Below are 24833 nucleotides of genomic sequence, written 5' to 3' on the forward strand. Positions count from 1 at the left end.
TAATTTTTTTACAAGAAAGTGCACAAACATTAACCATTTTAAAAGCAGTACTTATTTCTCTCAACAATACAATAAAATTTACACAGGTGGAATGAATTCCACATTTTCTGGAAACAAAGTGTCTTTAAAAATGACTTCTTTTAACCAATATACTTTGTTTTCACAGATTTCTGTACTATTTCGCATGTTTGTAGTGTTACCGCTGTACTTAATCATGGTTTTACACGTTCTGAATATGAAATACACGTTAGTGAATTAGCTCATTAGCTTAGCGCTCGGCGCTAACTGTTAAAGGGTATGACAACACCTGGGGAAATGCTAATATTCCATCATTTAGCCATAAACGCATGCCTTTTGGATTCATATCATGCCACTTCGTGTAATTACACACATCGCAACACCAAGAAAATGATAGAAATTTGGATCGATTGTCAAGCTAAAACGACCCGCCCCCGAGATCCCGGAAATCTAGCATATTGTGTGCGTGACGTCACTACAAGGAAACAACCGGCTCGGTGCATAGTACTGAATGGCGGCGATGATGGCGGACAATTTTGTTTCTAGCTGCAGCGACGAATCCGACGTAACGAACGTTCTTCTAATGGTGACAAGGAGAGTTATGAACCTTTCTTTCGTGTTTTGGGTTATCAATTTGAGCCCAAACAGCCTAATGAAAGGATCATTGAGGTGAGCAATCACACTGATGAAACACTGGCAACAACAGATTGTGTGGGAAACACCAAATGGTTTGTTTTGCGTAACTTTTTGTGAAGCTGATACACCGTGACCGCAAAATAAAGTGATGTATAGAATAATTATCATTTATTGTGCTATCATCGGTTTTCGCTCTGCCAACCGACATAAATATGAATTGGATTAGAGGATTTGTTCTATATATTTTACAAGCGATAATTTATACATGTGTCCAGTCCTATATCTAATGCGTGATATGTTTATTATAAAAGAGTACTCACTCTGGCCGTTTTCCTCCTTTGCTTTGCCTGGGGTGGTAGGGGTGGTCTCATCAGAGCCAGTCATTGTCCTCTTTCTTGATATCTCGGGACATTTAGGTTACTGCGCGTGTAGGTGGGCACCGCATCTGCTTTCAGCAGCAATTTCTTAGCAAAACCTGATTTCATTTGTCCATTGTTCATATAGCTTTCAGGTGTAAAATGCGCACCACACAAAACCGTGCCGGAGGCTGGGTCTGCAAAATTAGCCCTCTTTGCACTGACGAACTTTACTCATTGTCTGCATAGTCCAGCTCTTTTTCTCGCGTTCGGGAACTCATGGGTACTGCATTGCGACAGATGGCTATTTGTACACCACATAGCATGACAGGTTTGAACCATTTTAGCGATTTTTTTTGATAAAACACGAACGCAACTCTCTCGTCGATAAACAACGATGGCACCTGCCTCGACCTATAGACCCTACCCACGTAACGTCACAACTCCTTCCTCCTGACTGGTGCCGCCCAATTGTCCGTCAACACATCGTGTTTACCTGTTACGGCTACGTACATTCCTCCTATTTACGACGTGTGTTTCTGCTCGTTAACATTAATAATCAAAATGGTGAAGGCGTGTGTGGCGGTCGGTTGCAATAACAGAGAAGATAGACGGAGAGACTTGAAGTTCTACCGGATTCCGAGAGACCCGGAGAGAAGAGAGCGAGATGGGCTGCTGCAATTCGACGAGAAAACAGGGCTCCAAACGATTACCACAGATTATGTAGTAGTCATTTTATATCTGGTAAGATGCATTTAATATATATTTAGAGGGTTTTGGGCTGACAACCACAATTAAGACCATTGCTAGGCTAATCGCCGACAACATACACGTATGTATGTAGTGAGAGTGCTATCGCTAAACCATATAAACATTAAAAGCCCCAACTCCATTGACAAACGACATGAAATACATTAGACTTGACAGTGGATGTTAGCAATAACAAAAGATTTTGAATTGAAAATTTCGTAACTCACCTTTCCAAGCACAAGATAGATTCCTGCCGAATTTTCGTGGACGAGGATCTGTTTCACCCAGCCAGCAACGAAGTATTTATAAGCCTCCAAGCTCTTAAAGTTTTTCAAACTTTCGTGAGAATAGGCTGATTTTGTGTGGACAAGATAGTTGTACATATCAGGGTAGCTAGCAGTTGTCAGGCAAATACGGCGGAGACAGCGGGTCGAAAAACATCGATTTAGGCATCAAATATGGATCTGGCGAATGGATAAACTGAAGCTTTTCCACATAACGCCTCTTATGCAACGCATCAAGTGAGTTTACGGCATCCGAAAGCACCGGGTCTTCCATGAAATGCATTATAAATTGCTCGATCAATTGAGACCATTGATAATACAGACACAAAATGACGGACAAGGGGGCGGAACCATACAGCGAGCACGTGATTTTGTGACGTCGGTGGGTAGGGTCTATTGTTTCCTTGTTATGACTTTCCGCCCCATTCGTCTGTTTCCGGAATACTTTCGGAAATGTTCGTAATTTTCGATCTATTTTCGATAATTGCTCATGAATGAGATTTATTTTTTTGTTAAATTTATTAATATTTGTTATCTTGCCACATAACGGTTCTATTGATATCTCACAGCCCCCTAGTGTTTTAATACCCTTTAACGTCGCAAAAACAACAACAATAAAGGCTAAACAGTGCAAAAGGGTTCATGTACTCACATCTTATAGACGCACACAGGTCTTAGCAACACACTCAGCACATTTTTCAATTGACATGACTTGAAACTACTGCTGGACATCTGAAAGACAAGGAGCAGCGAACTATCTCTCTTCACCTCTCGCTCTAGAAAATGTCTTGCGCACAGAAGCGCAACCGCCAGGTCCCTGCCACTCCCTGCCTGTCTCATACACAAATTTATTTTCCAGTCTTTTGAAAATGAGTAAATCTCTCGCTCAGTAACCGGCAGCATCCATCATAACGTTGTGTGTGCGTTCGTTACAGGTGTCCGGGCGGCAGACGTGTCTTGAATTTTGTTCCGCTGCGAGCGGCTGTCATAAAGTTATTAGGGAAAATCATCGTTTTTGAACCTTTATGAATCGTAATCGAATCGTCACGTGTCGAATCGCGATGCATCTAATAATCGATTATTTGGAACTACCTTAAAGAGAACTGCAGGGTCGGGACTCGCTTGAATATCTAATACTTTGTCATTGTGCAGCAGCAAAGTCGATGCACCAACTAGTCAGCTAATGCCTACCAAACAATAATATGTATTATACATAATAAGGGTGGGAACCACTTGATACTTCACGATACAATATGATTTGCGATACAAAGCTCACGATGATCTCACGATATGGTGATGCAACGATTATCGATACACCATAATACATCATTCTAGTATATTCTCCTAAACGACTAATGAACATAAAAATAAGCTATCTTCATCCTTCTGCTGTAAGTTTATCTCTAGTCGACGTTCAATCCATTTGAACTGGGAGGATGGCAGCAAATGAACCCCTCCCACTTCAATCAGGCCCCTCCCACTTCTATGGCCAGCAGTGGCAGCCAATACAAGGCAACAAGGTCATTTTGGGCTATTTCAGGTCATTACTGGTCTATTTTCAGTCATTTCCTGCTGATTTTGTGGCATTTTATGGGTCACTTCCTTCCTGTTGGTTTTGGGTTATAGAACAGGAAGCAACCTGGGAATGAATAAACAGACTCAAACTCAACAGGAAGTGACCTGTAAATGCCCTCAAATGAAAAGAAAGTGACCTGTTAATGCTCTGAAAATCGGAAAGACTGACTGCGAATGCACTTATGTCGACTGAACGAACGTTAATTTTCCCCTCCCTGTCTAAATGGATTGGTCGTTTAGTGCCGTCCATGTCAGCCAGTGAGCTAATGTAATTACTATTCTCATGAAAGATTTTGGTAGCAACCTTTTGTATTCTTTTTTTTCTTTTTTAAGGATTGACACCTTTTTAAAATGATATATGACGGAAAACACAGACAAGGCTGAAAAAGCAGTTTCTGCTCTTGCACCCCTCTTTAAAATAAACTGCTGTATTTTAAGCCAAAACAACTGTTGTATTTCATACAACAATATGTCTATATGCTGCCATAGCAGATTCGTGGCGGAAAAAAGCCCCGGAACTATTTTTAATATGTCCATTTTACCCTGGAAACCCTTGTTTACAGACGTCGCGCAACCGCTTTTGTTTCAACCCAGCTATAAAACGAAGGTAATTATTTCAATTTATTATTCAAAATGTCTGTCATTTTTAGCTTCGAATCATTAATTGATGTCTAATATTTTGTAAAAAAAAAAAATCTTGATTACTTGTTGATGTCTGCGATTTCTGCATCGCATTCCTTATTATATTACCATGTTTCACCCATAAAATCGCCACAAAATCCAGCTGTGGCCATTCACAGCTGTGTTTTCACACTCAGTGATACATGCTACATGGAGATTTTGGATCGAAACAAGGTAAGTTCGTGATAATATCTCGTTAAAGTCATGGCGTCTATAATTTTGCTCTTGCGTGCTCTCACCTCCAGATAGGGTTTTACTGTTTAAAAAACATAAAAAAAAAAAAAAAATGCCCTCCTGTTCAATTTTTTTCTCCCCCCCCCCCGAAAATTGAGATTTTAAGCTTTCCAATGATGTATCACACGTGCATATCGGACAATTTTGAAATTTGGCCAAATTGGGGGTCTCAGAGCGGAACTTCAAGTTAAAGTGTTTTCCGCCATATCGATTCTTGGCATGAGCGTATGGATAACCTTTTACAAAGAGAGTCTTCGGAAATACAACCAGGAACTGAAAAATGCTAGACAGTCATATTTTTCAGAGATCATTAGTAGAAACACCAACAATAATCGCACACTATTTTCCGTTGTTGACAAACTGACAAACCCACAAGCATCAATACCTCAGGAATTGGCATCTGAGGTGTCCTGTAATAATTTCGCAGCATTCTTTACACACAAAGTACTAAAGATTAGACAGACTGTGTTCAACTCCAGATTAACAAATGTTACACTAAATGCCTCCCAAAATGTCCCCCACATCAATCTTAGACAGTTTAGCCTCTTGGACTATTGCACTTTAACAGAAATTGTGTCAAAATTAAAGCCCACAACATGCTGCCTTGACATCCTTCCTTCAAACTTTTTCAAAACTGTTTTTCATTGCATAGCCCCAGACATACTTCAGATTATAAATACTTCTCTCCAAACAGGAGAGTTTCCTCAGACTTTAAAAACTGCAGTAATAAAACCTCTCCTAAAAAAGCCTAATCTGGATGCCTCAACCATTAGTAATTACAGGCCAATATCAAATCTGATATTCCTGGGGAAAATTATCGAAAGGGTTGTGTTCGAACAGATCCAGACTTTTATAATGCAAAACAATCTTTTTAACTCATTTCAGTCTCGATTTCAGCCACAACACAGCACCGAGACCGTGCTTATCAAAGTCCTAAATGATATTCGTTGGAATACCGATGCAGGCAAATCACCTGTTCTGCTACTATTGGATCTCAGCGCCGCATTCGACACGGTTGATCACAACATACTACTCAGCAGATTGGAACAGTGGGTAGGGCTTACTGACACTATTCTTCAGTGGTTCACATCCTATTTACATGATAGGGATTTCTTTGTGTCGACCGGAAACTATCAGTCAGAACGAACCAAATTCACGTGTGGAGTCCCTCAAGGGTCAATTCTTGGACCACTCTTATTTAACATCTATATGCTTCCGTTAGCTCAGATAATGGAACAGTATGACATCTCCTATCACGCCTATGCAGATGACACACAACTGTACATTTCTCTGTCCCCACATGATTATAGTCCCTTAGTCTCCCTGAATAAATGAATTCATCAAATCAATGAATGAATGTGCCAGAATTTTCTCTAGTTAAATGTGGAGAAGACAGAGGTGATCATTTTTGGGCCAAAAAAGGAAAGGTCAAAGATAAGCAACCAACTTAGCACAATGTCACTTAGAGCTACAAATCAAGTCAGAAACCTTGGCGTAATTATTGACTCAGACCTAAAATTTGATAGCCATCTAAAGTCCGTCACTAAATCCGCTTATTACCACCTAAAAAATATAACCAGAATTAAGGGGCTTCTGACTCAATAAGACATGGAAAAACTTATGCATGCATTCATTTTCAGCAGATTGGACTATTGCAACGGTATATTTACAGGTCTTGATAAAAAATCAGTCAGGAAGCTGCAGCTAGTACAGAATGCTCACAAATACAAGGAAGCTGGACCACATTACACCGGTTTTGAAATCGCTACACTGGCTTCCAGTGAGTCAAAGGAGGGACTATAAAATACTACTGCTCGTCTACAAAACACTTAATGGCCTTGGACCAAAATACATGCTTGACTTGTTAGATTCCTATGAGACATCTAGACCCCTAAGGTCGTCTGGAACCGGTCTTCTGCATGTTCCAAGAACAAGAACCAAGCAGGGTGAGGCAGCATTTAGTTATTATGCTCCTCACCTCTGGAACAAGTTACCCGAACGTCTGAAGTATGCTCAAACTGTTAGCTCTTTTAAATCAGGGCTAAAAACGCTTTTGTTTACCACTGCATATCCATAACTGTCTATATATTTCAATCTACCTGCTTTGTATTCCTCTTGTGCTTATCTCCATTGCTGATTTCAATTATTATTAGTAGTAGTAGTTTTTTATTTTTATTTTTGTTTTATTTTTATTTATTTATTTTTATTCTGTGATTAAATGCGATCTTTTGTCTTGGTTTTTACATTGTGTTGATTTTAATGTGATTTTTATGATCTTCATGTGATGTAAAGCACTTTGAATTGCCTTGTGTTGAATTGTGCTAAATAAATAAATTTGCCTTGCCTTGCCTTGCCTTTAGCATGCAGAGTATCACGATATATCACCATTTTGATATTTTGTCACACCCCTAGTACATAACACCAGAAATGTTTCATTGGGTTTACGTCTCCACCTTGACCAAAACCCTTTATGATTCTGTTTGTCTAGGCAAGCAACTCTACAGTAGAAATAAAGTCAAAGCTTCTTTCATTTAAACATGACGTATTAGGACCCATTTGCGCGTCTTGATAAAATCTCATCCCTGAGGTCTACATGTCTTTGACTCTTTGATATGCATAGTCAAGTATGAGACCTTGTATAGACAGTTATGTGCCTCGCCAGATCATATCCAATTAATAGATCTCCAGGCAACACTCTGGTATATAAATATGTCCTGTCCTAAAATACTACATCATCCTCTGGTGGATAGACAAACCAGGCAGCATAGGTTTAAATAGTGAAGGCCACTTAATCAGTAAATACGGTATTACCCATAAAAATCTGTAATGGCAAAGATGGGGGAGGTGACGGGAAATGGAGGGGCTAAAGGATCAAGGAATGAATGAAATTAAAATAAGTGCGACTGAGAGGGGTTAAGAAGGGGGGAGAGGTAGCATGAGATAGAAAGAGGAGGGGCAGTAGAGATGGATAATAAGAGTCCCCCCACCCCCTTTGCTCCATGTGGAGAGGTTGGAGCTGCCTGACCCCCTCCCCAGCAAGCCCCCCCTTGTTCCCGAAAAGCTTTGTGAAACTTTGCCCCGGCAGAAGGAAAGAGAGGCAGAGTGACGAGAGAGAGGAGAGGCAGTCAGGATCCAATTAGAGGGCAGAGCTGCACTTACATTGAAGGGGAAGAAGCCAAAGGATCCTGACGTCCCCAAACTAGTATGCGCCCTGCGTGCATCATAATGATCTGGCTCGGACGTCCAGAAGCCCTATAAGCGCCCGTAGCATCCCTACCCGTCTGTGACCATGCCATCGGTGTCCCTCAGCCTGCCGACCGCTTTGGCCGGTCCTGCTCGTACCTGGGTCTGCCTGTCCTGCATGTTCTGGGTGAGATAATGTTCTAATATTAGCTGTCAGTGTTTGTTTGTCTGTGGCAACTTTTTTTTTTTGTTTTTAAATCTTGTGTCATGGTTCCTGGACACAAGACAACTCTCTGGGAATTGTGTTAGCTGGTGTACATGGCTCATGCACACCAAAACATGCCAACTTTCTAGGAATTGTCAACTTTCAAGAAGATACAATTTCTGGGCATGGTTAAAGGTCTGATTTCCTGTACTAGACAGCCTCTCTGGGAATGAACCTTCTCTTGTCTTGTGCACTTGGTCAAATCATTCCCAGAGAAACTGATGCCCCATTCAGAACGTTCAGTTCTTGTCCTTAAAGTGATTTTGCGGCGGAGATGAGAGATTTTTCAATCCAGACCCAGACTAACAAGCCAAAGGATCTTTTGGGTGGTCTGATTGCCGAGGTTGGTCTGTGAATGAAGAACTTTCTGATGCCTAGTGTTGTCTTGTGTAAATGGAACTGGACAATCTCTCTGGAAATGAACTTTCAAATCATTCCTTAAGAACCATATGCCATGTTCAGAAAAATGCAGTGCATAACTTTGAGTATGATTCTCTAGCTCACCTGAGAAGTGTTTCTGCGTCCCTTGACGACACATACTTGTCTCAATCCAGACCCAAACTAACAAGCCAAAGGATCTTTTGGGTGGTCTTATTGTCAAGGTTGAACTGTCTGTGAATGAACCACTTTCTGATGCCTACTGCTGTCTTGAAAATGAAGATGGAACTGGCCAGTCTCTCTGGAAATGAACTTTCAAATCATTCCCTAAGGACCTGATGCCATGTTCACTACAATGCAGGGCTTAACTTTGAGTATGATTTTCTAGCACACCCGAGAGACGTTTCTGCGCCCTTTGAGGACATATACTTGTCTCAATCCAGACCCAGATAAAGTAAGCCAAGAGATCTATTGGGTGGTCTGCTTGTCGGGGGTTGGGTGCAGGGTTAGGTCCCAGGCTGCGGGGGGCCTTGGCACTGTGACACATTGGAATTAGGGAGAGCCGAGAGGATGCTGAGGTTGGGAAAACATACAAGAGACACGTTTTCTACACTGGATTGAATGTGCCTTGGTGTTCCCACTACTTCTGTGTCCCTCTCTGCTCATATCTATCTGGTTGGGACAAGCAGCTATTTTTTGCTTTCGCTTGTGTAATTGAATCTTCCGCGCATTCCCGTGCTCACTGAGGGTTTGTTTGTGCACTTATGGGTCTTCCAAGTTGTGACGTGCAAGGAAAGGTTAAATGTTGGCTTGTCTGAAATACTGTGGCGCCAATTTTTTATTGCAATGCAACTATCTTTGTTTCTTTGGTTTACCAAGAACTTCCAAAGGTCATTATGAACTGTTGCATCAACCATTAAAAATGGTCATTTTTGCCTATGCTGTAGAAAGTCAATATATTTCATCTTTCTGTTATGTTGTGGTGTCAGATCGATGCATTTTATAGGGAACTTCGGATGCGGCGAGAAGTCCAACACATGCGCGCATCGGTTAAAAGCAGCGAGTACTTGGTATTTGTGTTTTTTGTCTTTTATTACCTTTTCTTTGCCTCAAATACCTTTTGCATGTGTTTCTCTCGCATACTTTTAAGCATTGTGTTTTCTTGTGGTAGCTTTAAAGCAGATTATTGATCTGCGTAGTATATTTTACGTAGTATATTTAAACCACACTTATTTTATATTACTACATTTAAGTATTTTTTTACGGCATCTTTAGTATGTTCTGTTTGAATGCATCCAAACAAAAGAAGCTGAAAGCACACGGTGGTACTTGTAGCACGTTTCGCCAGTGTAGCACATTTTGTAGCACATTTTGGCAGAATACCGGTATTTTTTTCCTAATCTCGTCTCGTCTCATCCTGTCTTTCCTGTTAATTTTGCTTTTGCTGCTCACTTTGTGAAATATCGACAGTGTTGTCATGCTCATTAATGTTCACCTCGGGTTCAAATTGATAGGGTTGAACATTACATGTTTATGTCGCTAGAGTCATACTCTTAAAGCCCGGCAGCGTAACCATGTGATGTCACTGCCCTGCGATGTCAACAACAATGGCGACCTAATAGTTTAACTAATTTTACATGATTATGACAACATTAAGAGGGGTTTCAGTATCAAATTATTTTAACCTATAATAAAGTTTGTCACTAATTTTACAAATGATATAAAAAGAAAGCATCTAGAAGGGTTTCAATATCAAATTATTTTATCTCATAATAACGTTAATCTTTTAATAACAACAAGCCTTTCTATCTGTGGATCCCTTTAAATAGAAAATTGCAGATATAAAAACTTTTACATATAACAGTTATTTTTAGGAAAATATTGTCAATTTGAAAAATGTAACGATTCTTGAAAAACATTAACCTGGGTCAATTTTAACTCTCACCACTTAACATAACAAGATGGTCACTGTTTTAAACACAAACATATTAAATCAATATAATAGAAAACTGAGAAACAACAAGCCCAGCAGGACATAATTTTTTTTTTTTTTTTTTAAATGGGTCAATTTGACCCATGACATTACAAGGAGGGATAAAAACACATTGGGTGCTTTTTTATTCATTTCGACCGATATGAAAGAACATTCCTGCTTAAATAACATAAAAGTAAACACCGCTCTCCTCTGGCTCTGAACAGAGAATGAAAGAGGGGAATCCCTGAATAGACCATTGAGATCCATCTTTCTCCATTCTACGCCGGTCCTTTGGGAGATGACTGCACACCAGTTCTTCGCGAGGGGACTGGATAATCTTACAGAGCTCTTCATCAGTTAATTACCGTTCTTTCCGAGGCGAGGTGAAAGCAGGGGGGTTGTAAAAGACCCTCAAAGCGCTCAAACCTCCCCACCGGCATAGCCTTGAGTCACTGATTGACTGCACCCGAGCACTGTATAACAAAGCCAGCTCATGTATTCGTAATGGGCTCAATATGGGTCTGGGCATTAATTGGCAGTTCTGGGACAATGTCATTAATTGCATAGTTGCTTGAAAACAACCATTCCTGAGGGCATTTAATTTAAAACGGAAAAGTTTGCCGTGTAAAAGCATTTTCTGATTCGTGACGGTATTACAAAAAAAAAAAAAAAAAATTCTTCAAAAGAATGATGATGAATCTTCTTCAGATTACAGTGGAGTTCTGTTACAATAGTTGATAATCGTAGTCGATATAGTAGTATAGCTGTTACTTTCGAAGCTATTCTGAGTTATTCCTAGACAACGTGAAAGTATGTTAAAGTGAAAAGTCATTTGGAAAATGTTGCGTTTAATTTACAGTGGTATGAAATAGTATCTGAACCTTTTCGAATTTCTCATATTTCTGCATAAAATCCCCATCAAATGTGATCTGGTAGTTGTCAAAATCACACAGATGAAAAAAACAGTGTCTGCTTTAACTAAAACCACCCAAACATTTATAGGTTTTCATATTTTAATGAGGATAGTATGCAAACAATAAAAATAAGTAATTGAACCATCCCCCTTTTGGCAACGATAACTTCAACCAGACGCTTCCTGTAGCTGCAAATCAGTCTGGCACATAGATCAGGACTAATCATGGTCCATTCTTCTCGACAAAACTGCTGTAATTCAGTCAGATTCCTGGGATGTCTGGCATGAATCGCTGTCTTTAGGTAAATGCCACAGAATCTTAATGGGGTTGAAGTCTGAACTTTAACTTGGCCACTCCAGAACATGTATTTTTTTCTTCTGAAACCATTCTGAAGTTGATTTACTTCTGTGTTTTGGAGCATTGCCTTGTTGCAGCATCCATCCTCTTTTTAGCTTCAGCTGTCTGACAGACAGCCTCAGGTGATCCTGCAAAAAATCCTGATAAACTTTTGAATTCATTCTTCCATTAATGATTACAAGTTGTCCAGGCCGTGAGGTAGCAAAACAGCCCCAAATCATGTTGCTCCCTCGACCATGCTTTACGGTGGGGATGAGATGTTGATGTTTGTGAGCTGTTCCATTTTTGCTCCACACATGACATTGTGTGTTACTCTCAAACAATTCAACTTTGGTTTCATCAGTCCACAAAATATTTTGCCAAAACATCTGTGGAGTATCCAAGTGCCTTTTTGCGAATATTAAACGAGCAACAATGTTATTTGTAGACAGCAGTGGCTTCCTTCGTGGAGTCTTCCCATGAAAACTATTCTTGGCCATAGTTTTACATATAGTTGATGTGTGCACAGAGATATTGGACGGTGCCAGTGATTTCTATAAGTCTTTAGCAGACACTCACGGGTTCTTTTTTACCTCTGAGTATTCTGCGCTGAACTCTTGGCGACATATTTGGTGGACGGCCACTCCTTGGGAGAGAAGCAGCAGTGTCAAACTCTCCAGGTCTTCAGACAGCTCTTTTGAATGAGCCATGATGCACATCAGACAATGCTTCTCATCAAGAGAATTCTTACCAGGTGTGTGTTTTATAGTGGGCAGGGCAGCTTTAAACAACTCATCAGTGATTGGGCACACACCTGACTTAAAACGTTTGGTAAAAATTGGTTTCAATTGCTCTTTAAGTCTCCTTAAGTAGAGGGTTCAGTTATTTATTTTCCCCCCTTCTGTCATTGTTTGCATGCTATCCTCATTAAAATATGAAAACCTATAAATATTTGGGTGGTTTTAGTTAAAGCAGACACTGTATTTTCATCTGTGTGATTTAGACAAAGATTCACATTTGATGGTGATTGGTGATGGTGATACTTTCATACCACTGTACATATTTTAAAAAAATGTAAATGCTTAAATTTTGGCTTTTACCTATTCAGGTATGGTCATGCAGTCCTCTAGAATTTTCAAGCTTGTTAATTTAGCAACATCCAAAAAGCGCTTTGTTCTATCATCAACCAATAGAAAAAAATACTCCCTTCTTCCACCAGGAAAATGAGTTTTTTTCCCCCATTCTTTAGTAGTTTATTTTATGTAATTGTAGCAATTTTTTTGAGAACTCCTAGACTAAATTGGTGCATCACTGCCATCTACTGGTATTTGTGTGACAGAAAAAAATATTGCAAGCGTAATTGACTAGTATGTTCGTCAATTAAAGAGAGCATTCAGATTGTTAAAATGATTTACTAGTACAGGTAGTCCCTGGGTTACGAACGAGTTCCATTCCTACGCTGGCGACGTAACCCGAATTTCCGAGTAAGTCGGACTTAACCCTTTAAATGTCAAAACAACTATCCAAAAAATCCAAAAGTATTGTATTTTTTTAATGATGAGTTGTGGTCAAAAGTTTACATACACTTGTGAAGAACATAATGTCATGGCTCTCTTGAGTTTCCAGTTATTTCTACAACTCTGATTTTTCTCTGATAGAGTGATTGGAACAGATACTTCTTTGTCACAAAAAACATTCATGAAGTTTGGTTCTTTTATGACTTTATTATGGGTGAACAGAAAAAAGTGATCAAATCTGCTGGGTCAAAAATATACATACAGCAGCGCTAATATTTGGTAACATGTCCCTTGGCCATTTTCACTTCAATTAGGCGCTTTTGGTAGCCATCCACAAGCTTCTGGTTGAATCTTTGACCACTCCTCTTGACAGAATTGGTGCAGTTCAGTTAAATTTGATGGCCTTCTGACATGGACTTGTTTCTTCAGCATTGTCCACAAGTTCTCAATGGGGTTTAAGTCAGGACTTTGGGAAGGCCATTCGGAAACCTTAATTCTAGCCTGATTTTGCCATTCCATTACCACTTTTGATGTGTGTTTGGGGTCATTGTCCTGTTGGAACACCCAACTGCGCCCAAGACCCAATCTTCGGGCTGATGACGTTAGGTTATCTTGAAGAATTTGAAGGTAATCCTCCTTCTTCATTATCCCATTTACTCTCTGTAAAGCACCAGTTCCATTGGCAGCAAAACAGCCCCACAGCATAATACTACCACCACCGTGCTTGACGATAGGCATGGTGTACTTGGGGTTAAAGGCCTCACCTTTTCTCCTCCAAACATATTGCTGGGCATTGTGGCCAAACAGTTCGATTTTTGTTTCGTCTGACCACAGAACTTTCCTCCAGAAGGTCTTATCTTTGTCCATGTGATCAGCAGCAAACTTCAGTCGAGCCTTAAGGTGCCGCTTTTGGAGCAAGGGCTTCCTTCTTGCACGGCAGCCTCTTAGTCCATGGAGATGCAAAACACGCTTGACTTTGGACACTGACACCTGTGTTCCAGCAGCTTCTAATTCTTGGCAGATCTGCTTTTTGGTGATTCTCGGTTGAATCTTCACCCTCCTGACCAATTTTCTCTCAGGAGCAGGTGATAGCTTGCGTTTTCTTCCTGATCGTGGCAGTGACAAAACAGTGCCATGCACTTTATACTTACAAACAATTGTTTCCACAGTTGCTCTTGGGACCTGCACCTGCTTTGAAATGGCTCCAAGTGACTTTCCTGACTTGTTCAAGTCAGTGATTTGCTTTTTTAGATCCATGTATGTATATTTTTGACCCAGCAGATTTGATCACTTTTTCTGTTAACCCATAATAAAGTCGTAAAAGAACCAAACTTCATGAATGTTTTTTGTGACAAAGAAGTATCTGTTCCAATCACTCTATCGGAGAAAAATTAGAGTTGTAGAAATAACTGGAAACTCAAGAGAGCCATGACATTATGTTCTTCACAAGTGTATATAAACTTTTGACCACAACTGTGCATTGCCTTCTGGTGGCAGTGTTCCGTCTGTATAGACTGACAGAGGAGTTTACAAACTCGTCTGACATTGGGTAAAGGACATTTGCGCTCTAGTTTGGCCTGCATAAGGCTGTAAGTACTTTCAGCAAATATTTGTTTGCATGCATTTTTAGTTAAGTTTAGAGCAACAGATTGTGGAGTTACGTGTGAGCGATTTGCAATGAGAATTGTAAATACGTTAACATTCATAGCATTTAAGCTAGCGGACTTCTGAGAGGCAAATTAGGCAAATTTAATCCACTAAATTTACATATTGATCAGACTAGATGGATATTTGAACATCAATTGTTTTGTTTTATTGGTAAAATGTTTGTCGTTTTGACCTTAAGTGTACATTTTGTGTTACAGCTTTACAAATTGTCAAAAGTGAAGGAAGTAAAAAGCTTCAAAAAGCAAAAAAATCGGGTTGTTCGCTGCCTGTAAAGCTGAACAACTTGGGCCCCTGTCCACAGGCCATTTTTAATCAATGTTTGAAAATGTTGCTCTTTTCACATGTTTGCTTTGGGTGACTTGCATGAAAAATCCCGAACAACAAAAAGGGAAGTTCAACCACCGCTTGGTTGATTTATGAGAGGTGTTGAGCTTTGTGTAAGCCCCCTCCCAGCCCTTTCGTTCGCCAAGAAACCCCCCCAGCTTTGGGCACGCTTGACTGGGCACATTGGCCTTAAACCTCCCATGGTCTTATAGCGTTTGCGCGATTTGGACCCGGTTCAGTTTTCCCAATTTTTACGCTGCCTGATCCAAGGAGATTGAGTTCAGTTATGTCCACTTAACTGCACACCCACTTTAATTCTTTTCATTCCTTTTTCTTTTGCCAAATTTGATCAGAATCTCACTCAGGGGAGAAGTTAACTTTTGTTTGGCATGTCTTAGGAATTCTCCTGTTATGTTTGGTTCTCTGGTACGCCAAAATTGTTCATGGGTCAATTTAATCTAAGGTCAGAGGTGGGGAGGAACGTGTTACATTTACTATGTTACATTTACTTGAGTAACCTTTTGAGAAAAATGTAGGAGTTTTTCTACGTCATACTTTTGACTTTTTAGTAGGTTTGTGAAGACGAAACACTCCATTAGTTCAGGCTACACTACAGTCGTTCCATTTTTCTTCTTTATCCTACATATTAAATTTTACTTTATAATTGCCGTAGATGCCCACACTTGCTCTATCAGTTTCACCAATGAAACGTCACAACAATAATCACATGACTCCATTATACCAATCGCTCGTAACAATTCAGTCACATGATCACACACGAGCTTGCAGTCGGAAGTCCTACGTTCACGCAGGCCGGTTCAATCACGTGGTGTTTTTAAAGCAACGTAAAAAATAAACTATTTCACTCTAAAGGTGTTTTCCGAAATTTCCGGGTTCGCAGTGAGTCAGCAACAGGCACACTTTTGCGAAATATACGATGTTTATTGTACATGTAATAGTATTGAACCGTTTCGGTACGTGGTGCTCGGTTCGGAACGGACGCGTACCAAACGAGTTTCTGATGTAATGTAACCCTTACTTTTCGAGGCTGTGAATCAATCTGGTTACAGTTTCTTTGTGTTGTTCATATTTACTCCGTCTTCTCTACTATAATGAGGACCAACACGGTAGGACAGTATAACCCAGAAACGTCAACGGCGCGACAACGTGGCCGCCGCGAGAACGCAGTGAAACGCGGGCATTAGTCAATCAGCCAATGCACATCAGTCGTCGTGCGGCCACGTGTCAGAAGCGGCTCAACGCGACGCACGTGAAAAGAAAGGCAGAGTTTATTATTTGACGCGAGACGCGGCCCTCCTGCGTCAATACTACTACCGGTAGCTAGGATCGGGCTGGAAGTCACTTGTGTCAAAATACGGTGGATCCGGTCGATTTTCAAACTAATATGCAATCGTAACATACTTTTTGAGTCCATCAGATCTCTTGAGTGGTAGATCGGGGCACAGTTGACTTGTCTTTGTTGATTTACTGCTGTCTTCTCTGCTATAATAATAATAACCAACACGGCCCTGTGTTCAATACAAAACCCTCCTACTGCAACAAAACAAGTAGGAACTAATATTCACATAGGAACTAAAGTTATACAACATAAAATATACAATATAAGTGAATACTACATCACATTTGTAAAATATAAACACATAATAAAATAAATAATAGCCCATTTAAATAAAATGAAATGAGCTAAAACACCTGTAATTAAATAATAGGAATAATACACAGATCCTGCTTACACATTTAAATTGATTAATTTCTGTGTGGCGCTTTAACTTGAGAAAATCCATTTCATTGAGGCATTTCATTTGTAAAATACATGATAAAATCTTTTGTCATTGGGATTGCTTTTCTCGTTAGCACAGGACTTCTTTTTTCTTCTTTCTTTCAGAAAGAAAGCTGACCAATACGTGGGGTCTGAAAGGCAAATTTTTGTTGGATTATCTTTAAATACCCGCTGCTTTTTGAGCAGAATTCTAGCTTAGTATAGGCTAATGTTCCTATTGTTGAAAGCACAAAAGTGTGTAATAAACAACTAGCACATTTATATTTTGCATTTTGTTTTTGTACTGTACCGAAAATGAACCGAACTGTGACCTCAAAACCGAGGTACGTACCGAACCGAGATTTTTGTGTACCGTTACACCCCTACTTACCATTGAAATGAAGATGGAAATGATAAAAAAATATGAGCGTGGTCCGTGGTGTGCTTGTCCGTGAACTGGCTCGACAATACGGCCGTCGAATGTCTACGATCTCGAAGGTTCTCCTACGACCTCCATTCACAAGTCAAGAAATCGCCAGCTTCGTCAGGTTTTTCATCATTTATTTCAAAACTCGTGCAAAACAACACGCCTACTGTCCGCCGCAGCTGACGCCAACAACAAGTGAAAGTAAAAACTCTAATGCGCCTCTCTCATTCCGTCTGCAGTGCGTTCAGGTACACCACCCAAAACCTATTTGCCACATTTGAACCCGATTCCTTATATTTTATTATTATTAATATTATTATTCCGATTTTTATTTATAATATTTTTGTTTTGCTCTGCGTAACTGCTATTTGCAATTGTACCAGCAGTATTTATTAAGGGTTTAGTGTTGGTTTTCCGGCTGTGGAACGAATTAATGGAATTATAATGTATTCTTATAGGAAAATCCTGCTCGACATTCGATCATTTCGACTTAATTCGTTCGAGAACCTGTTTTTTAACTTCATATGTAGGGTACCACTGTATTGTCTTTTATAATTTGAAAATTGGTTCCAGGTAGGGTTGTTCCGATCATGTTTTTTTGCTCCCGATCCGATCCCGATCGTTTTAGTTTGAGTATCTGCCGATCCCGATATTTCCCCATCCGATTGCTTTTTTTTGCTCCCGATTCAATTCCAATCATTCCCGATAATTTTTCCCGATCATATACATTTTGGCAATGCATTAAGAAAAAAAATGAATAAAACTCGGACGAATATATACATTCAACATACAGTACATAAGTACTGTATTTGTTTATTATGGCAATAAATCCTCAAGATGGCATTTACATTATTAACATTCTTTCTGTGAGAGGGATCCACGGATAGAAAGACTTGTAATTCTTAAAGGATAAATGTGACTTTGTATATTGTGACTAAATATTGCCATCTAGTGTATTTGTTGAGCTTTCAGTAAATGATACTGTAGCCATTTAACTGTTCTGCCCAAATGCATGATGGGAAGTGCAACCATGACTGTGCGTAGTGGCACCAATTGATATATCTTCTCTGCGTTGGGAAGTAACATAGGGTTCTTCCCCACATTGCTTCCCACGATATTTCTAATTGTTGAGAGAGGGATTTTAAGGCTTTAGCCAATTAAAAAGAGGCTCCAAAAACTGCCAAAATTCTCTCTACTCATTTTACGCTGCCTGTAAGCTCTATATGTAGGTAAAATGGCGCCATTATAGATTGAACGCGACAATGCGTGAGTGGGTCGTGCAGCGCATGCGTTAATTGCATTAATTATTTTAACGTGATTAATTTAAAAAAATTAATTACCTCCGTTTACGCAATAAATTTGATAGCCCTACTTTAAGCTAAAACTAAAGACTCTGGATGGATGTAAGACATTTTATCTGTAACGTTAAATACAATTAGAAAACGATTTAATTAAAAAAATTAAAAAAATTTTTTAAAAAGGCATGTCCGATATTTTTTTGCCAATTCCGATACTTTGAAAATGACGTGATCGGACCCGATCTATCGGCATCCCAATCGATCGGGACATCTTTAATTCTTATAGGAAAATCCTGCACGACATACGACCATTTCGACTTAAAAAACAGGTTCTCGAACGAATTAACTTCATATGTAGGGTACCACTGTATTCTCTTTTATAATCTGAAAATTGGTTCCAGGTAGTCAGTAGTTCAATGAGTGTCCCAAAAATTAATAATAATTCTGCGGATATCTGGAAAATCAACTAAAGTACTCAGAGCATTCGTACTTCCATCAAAAGAAAAAGCTAATCGTTTCTCCATCTGTTGTTTTTGTTTCTTCTGCCCCTTTGCAAACAACCTTGGACAAGCTCCAAAACTAACACATCAGGGGTTACAGTGTCACGGCCCCTGACTGAGCGTGAGTATTTGGCCAGTTGGGAAGTAAAGGGGGTTGCTGCTGAACGTATGCCAGGTTTTAAACCACTTGTTGCCGTGACACTTAGGGAAATAATTACACTTTTAGTTTCTTATTGGCAAGAATCAGGATTCAGAGGTGGGCTGTGGTTTACTTTGATGTTGGAACGCTCGACCCGTCAAGCATTTCTTTCTTTGAAATAGATAAAATCAAAATCCAGACAATCAAGAAAAATCTAATGCCGCTGCTACGGGAAAAAGATGGATTTTTCACCCCCATTCTTTACTTACGGATGACTGGGTAATTTCCTCCCTGTGATCCATCTAACAGAGATGAAATGGATGTTGAGAGTGGAGATGTCGAGGGTGAGGCGTGGGGGGCACTAGAGAAGGAGGCGAGGTTGGAATGCCTGGGGTGCATTTTCCCCCCAAATGAATAGCAGGTGACTGTTCATTGTAAAGCCATTCGGACAGTGGGAACCGGAGAGCGGAAGAAAGAGGAGGAAGGGAAAGTTCTTTCGAGGGCCTTTGCCGTGAATTGTTTTCTCATTCCAATTGTTGTTAGAAGTTGCTCACCATTAGGGGACGCTTTCTTCTTTGGCTCAGGAGTGGTTTTCTCCAGATGAAGTTGTGCCTTTACTTTAGAACCCTTTAACAAAAAAAAAAAAAAAAAACTTCGCCGGGAGAATTGAGCTGTGTTGGGAGTGGTGATATACCCGTCTGAAGAATTTGAGTGAAAATAAGAAGACAGGCAAGTAGGTAATCCAGTTGAGTAATCTCAAAATTGGCACTGCGTGAACAACAGAGAAATAAGTAGCTCATTTGTGTCTATCGCAGACAATGGCAAGCAATGAGCTAGAAAAGCACCAAGTGTTATCCGGGCGATACAACTAATTCGGTAGTGCCCCCTTAAATTTAAAAAGCGTATGACAGGAGAAAAAAAGTGATCCCAAACCAACAGGGAGTGACATCAAATCAACAGGAAGTAACCTGGAAATACCTCAAAATTCCAAAGAATAGGCCAATGAACAGGAAGGGGTCCAGAAATACCCTAAAATCAACAGGAAAGGATCCAAAATGTACAGAAATGTACCCACAAGTACCTTAAAATTACAAGCAAGTGAGCCAAAATTATCTCTTTGGCTTCCACTGACAACGATATGTAACAGGTGCATAGAAACCTCCCTTCCAATGTCTTCAAGAGTGCGACGCGGGTACGAATCCTGCCCTGGACGAGGGGGACGGATCAGGTTGTGTGGCGCGGCTCCATGCAAAAAGGTTACATTGGTGCCGTGACCCGGTTTGTCAGTGAAGGTTTCAGGGGTTGAGTCTAACGGGGGCACGCAGGTCCGTTGTGTGCGGTGCATAGAAACCTCCATTCCGATGCCTTTGAGTAGATGCGCTGGCAGCTAAAGTTGCTAGCCTGGGCTTTTGGCTTACGCACGCTCGCTTGCTGGTTGGATGCGTCGTGCGGCGCGGTGCCATGCAGACTGGTTACAGATAGACATCCAATTACTTAAACTGGGTCAGTCAGTGGACTGGATGTCTAGTGCTGTCAATGGCAGCCAGTGAGTTAACTTATCTGGCGAAAAATAAACTAAAAACTAGGGCTGTCAAAATTATCGCGTTAACGGGCGTTAATTAATTTTTTAAATTAATCCCGTTAAAATATTTGACGCAATTAACGCACTATGCCCGCTCAGACAGATTTAAATGTCAGTACAGTGAAAGGCCAACTTGTTAATTGTGTTTTATGGAGTTTTTCCGCCCTCTGCTGGCACTTGGGTGTGACTTGCATATGTTATGTGGCGTAATGTCGCCCTCTGCTGGCGATCTAGTGCAGCGGATTATTTGGGTTTCGGCGTGCTTTTCTGACGTGATTATATGTCGACGTGAACTCACACTAATAGACAGTGCTATTCAGACCAGCTAACGTCCGCATCCAGTATTCAGTGGCAGTTCTCATAGCCCCATCACACTGTTTGTGTCTAATACATGCATCGCTTGTGAGTTATATTCCTCCTTTGTTTATATTCATGAGCATTAGATAGTTATTGATGATGTGTATTTGAATTTGTTCACATATATGGTGAAATGCAGTTACATTGTTAGATGCTTGTGAGCTAATTGGCTAGTGCTACTGCTCAAATGGACACGTGTGTGTACATTTTATGTTATTTTGTGATTTATGCAAGTCATTGACACATTGCCTTGTTATTTTCAGTTTTACAAAAATACAAGAAACGTGCTCCTGTCAAAAAGAGATGACTTCAGTAAAGCCCATGCAACTTTGCCACACCGTCTGATTTCTTTTTGGAACTTATGTTCGCTATCTGTCAATTTGTGTACTCACACACATTGAGGACAGAATAGGGCTACTAGTTTATTTTTTGATTGAAAATTTTACAAATTTTATTAAAACGAAAACATTAAGAGGCGTTTTAATATAACATTTTATCCATGGATCACTTTAACAGAATGTTAATAATGTTAATGCCATCTTGTTGATTAATTGTTATAATAAACAAATGCAGTCCTTATGTACCGTATGTTGAATGTATATATCCATCTTGTCTTATCTTTCCATTCCAACAATAATTTACAGAAAAATATGGCATATTTTATAGATGGTTTGAATTGCGATTAATTGCGATTAATTACGATTAATTAATTTTTAAGCTGTAATTAACTCGATTAAAAATTTTAATGGTTTGACAGCCCTACTAAAAACCACAGGAAGTTCTCCGAAAAATCAACAGGAAATAATGCAAAATTTACTCAAGTTACCTGTAAATAGCTTAAAATTACATGGAAGTCGTTACCTGCCATTGACAATGACATCCAAATTACTTATACTGGAAGGACAGGCTGTGAATGCTCTTCTTCCAGTGCCATTGGCGCCGCTTGACATGCAATTCTCATAGACTTCACTATCAGTTCATGAGACAGCGCCTACAGACATTGCACCACGGCTTCCCGTAGGGGACCGGGCCAGGCTGAGCGTCGCGGCAGCTTTCATTCCGATAAACTCAAACACACACTGCGATCTAACCCCGGATTTAGGTGGAAACAGGACGAACGTTTTAGTGCATACAAGCAGGCAGGAGTGTTTTAAGAGTTATTTGGTCGAGGAATCAAGGTAACTGTTACATAAAATAGAACCATGCATGCACTTTAAAAAATTAAATGAATGAAAAAAATTAGCGTAAATTTATTTTGAAAAATTTATGGGGAATGAATGATAACTGTCAGTTTTTTGTTTTGTTTTTTGTTTTGCTTTCAACCAAAAATCTAGACTGTTTTACATTCATATCCACAGAAATTTCAGGATTTACGCATTTATTTACAAGAATTTTCAACTTAAAAAGCTCTTTGTTTTGTAATGGCTGCCATGTTGGGTTTTGTATCCATACACAATCGCGTAACTTTTCATTCAAATAATCAGGTAGTTTTGGGCCAGCTGCCCGTTTTTTTGGCACAAAACTATTAATTTAGACATTTCTGCGTCTATACAAAACAAATTCGGCTTTTACGTGTTTTATTTTATGTAACATTTCAATCTAAAAACGACGAGGGGCAGATAGCTGGCAAGACGTTCTGAGGTAATGGTAACATTGAAATTCAACCTAAATAAGTTGTGATTGTAGATAGAAAAATGCAAAATTTGCTTTCGTTGAGTAAAATTAAGATGATTCTGCATGCGTTCCTCAGGTATTAAGTTTCTGATGTGAAAATTGAAAGATTTGTTAGCTGTTGAAAACTTATGTCAAAATTGCATTTAAAAAACAAAAAAAACAAAAACGTTGCTAATTTGGGAACAAACTTATATGATGTGTTAAATATTGCTATAGATCCTGAAAATATAGGTGATTATCTATGCATTTGGTGATTTTGTTGTTGTTGTTGTTGTGTGCATCAAGCGTAAAATTTTATAGCCATTTTAAGTTTTCTCATACTCGTGTAGAAAATAATTAATTGGGATTTTATTAGGGAACGACTTTGAATTTTTTGATGCCACTGCTCATGGAGACCCGTATCCAGTGTTGGGAATAACGCCGTTACATAACGGCGTTATTTTTTTTCAGTAACGGGGTAATCTAACTAATTATCTTTTTCCGCCGTTACCGTTACTCAGGGGCGGACTGGTAATCTGTGGGTTCTGGAGGATCACAGAACGGCCGGTGCCCTGGACGGCCGGCGGCCGCAATTCATTATTATTCATCACTGTTTCTATCCCCCCTAGCCTCTGATTATCTACAGTTCGCATCCAATCCGACAGGTGGCAGCAATGCGCCTGGCTGTTAGAAGAAAGAAGAAAGCACTGAGTAGCCTTCATTGGTTCCTTGTGCAAGCAAAATAGCGACGAGCGTTAATGCACAATATGGATGGTGGTGGCAAAAAAAGAAAAAGAGAAGGGTGGCGCGGAGAAGGTTAGGGAGAAAAAAATTAAAGAAACTGGAGAGCGAAGCATTAAAATGTCATAAGTTGACAAATATTTTCGCAAGCAGCAGTCTGGCTGCAACGGCCAGGTCGGGTAAAAGCAGCCCAACCCCCGGCGATGGTGAGAGGGGGAGCGGGAGCCGCTCTGTGACGTGCAACCGGTACAGGGAGAGAGAAAAGAAGAGGAAGGGGGCAATGACAAGCTGGAGGAAGTTCCTCAGTCAAGCGCAGGGCAAGTAAAAAGGGATGAAGAGGCTCACTTGCTCGGTGTACTGGCAATTGTTATCCACCAGGTAGCTACATTTTAAATGAAATAAATGACAATTAAAGGATTAGTGCCAGTGAGTCCATGTACCCGTTTGCAATCATGTCAAGTTAGCTAGTCCTACTATCATTCTCCTCAGAAAAAATATTTTAGATGTAAAACAACGTATGCACACGCAGCAGCAATATTAATTCAGAAGAAATATAACAAAATATTAATAAAATGAATGGTTTCACTTTAAAGTTTAGGTAGTTAAATTGATATGATATATATTTTTAATCATTTATATATCGTTTTGTTTTCTAGTTAATACTTTCCAATAAAGGTTATGTATACAGGATTTGTCTTGAAATGTTTATTGTATTTTCATTTAACTTTATTATTTGTATGGCAAGATTAATTATAGCAGGGGTCTCCAAAACGGTCCTCAAGGACCGCTGTGGCCCTGGTTTTTGTTTCAACCATTGAGTACCAACAGTTTAACCAATAAAGTTTCTGCTAAAACAAGCAGCACCTGACTGCAATCAACTGATTACACTTTAAGACACCAGATTGGTGCATAGGTGTTGTCTTGTTATGTAGGAATTAAATCCTGCGCGCGCTGCGGCCCTATGTGGAATAGTTTGGAGACCACTGAATTATGGCATAAACAATGAAATCATTTTATAGACAGAGATATATAGAGATATATTATAATCCATTGGATACATAAAACTTAAATTATAAGAAATAAATTATTTCATTTGTTTATTCAGGTTGACCATAGAGCTAGACCAGAAAATTAACCCAACTCCAGTTCAGCCTTGCAGTACTTTAAGTGCCCCAAGTCAGAGAGTCACAGGCTAGACACATTTTCTTCATTTTCTCTCAAAGTGCACGAAATTGATGCATTTTACAATAAAATGTTTAAAA

General features: G+C 39.7%; 1 protein-coding gene across 7 annotated transcripts in view; it reads left to right on the plus strand.

Moving 5' to 3' along the window:
* Window positions 1-24833, plus strand: part of tns1b (tensin 1b) — a 342679-nt gene that overhangs the window by 59406 nt on the left and 258440 nt on the right. The window contains exon 1 of one of the 7 annotated variants that reach the window (XM_057852349.1): window positions 7808-7904. The exons of the other annotated variants lie outside the window; for them this stretch is intronic. Within the exon in view, the coding sequence (XP_057708332.1) occupies window positions 7824-7904 (81 nt within the window). The 5' untranslated portion in view covers window positions 7808-7823. Of the gene's footprint in view, window positions 1-7807; window positions 7905-24833 lie in introns of those variants that run through there. 7 annotated transcript variants of the gene reach the window in all.

Source organism: Corythoichthys intestinalis, chromosome 12 (assembly GCF_030265065.1).
Source record: "Corythoichthys intestinalis isolate RoL2023-P3 chromosome 12, ASM3026506v1, whole genome shotgun sequence".
NCBI lineage: Eukaryota > Metazoa > Chordata > Actinopteri > Syngnathiformes > Syngnathidae > Corythoichthys > Corythoichthys intestinalis.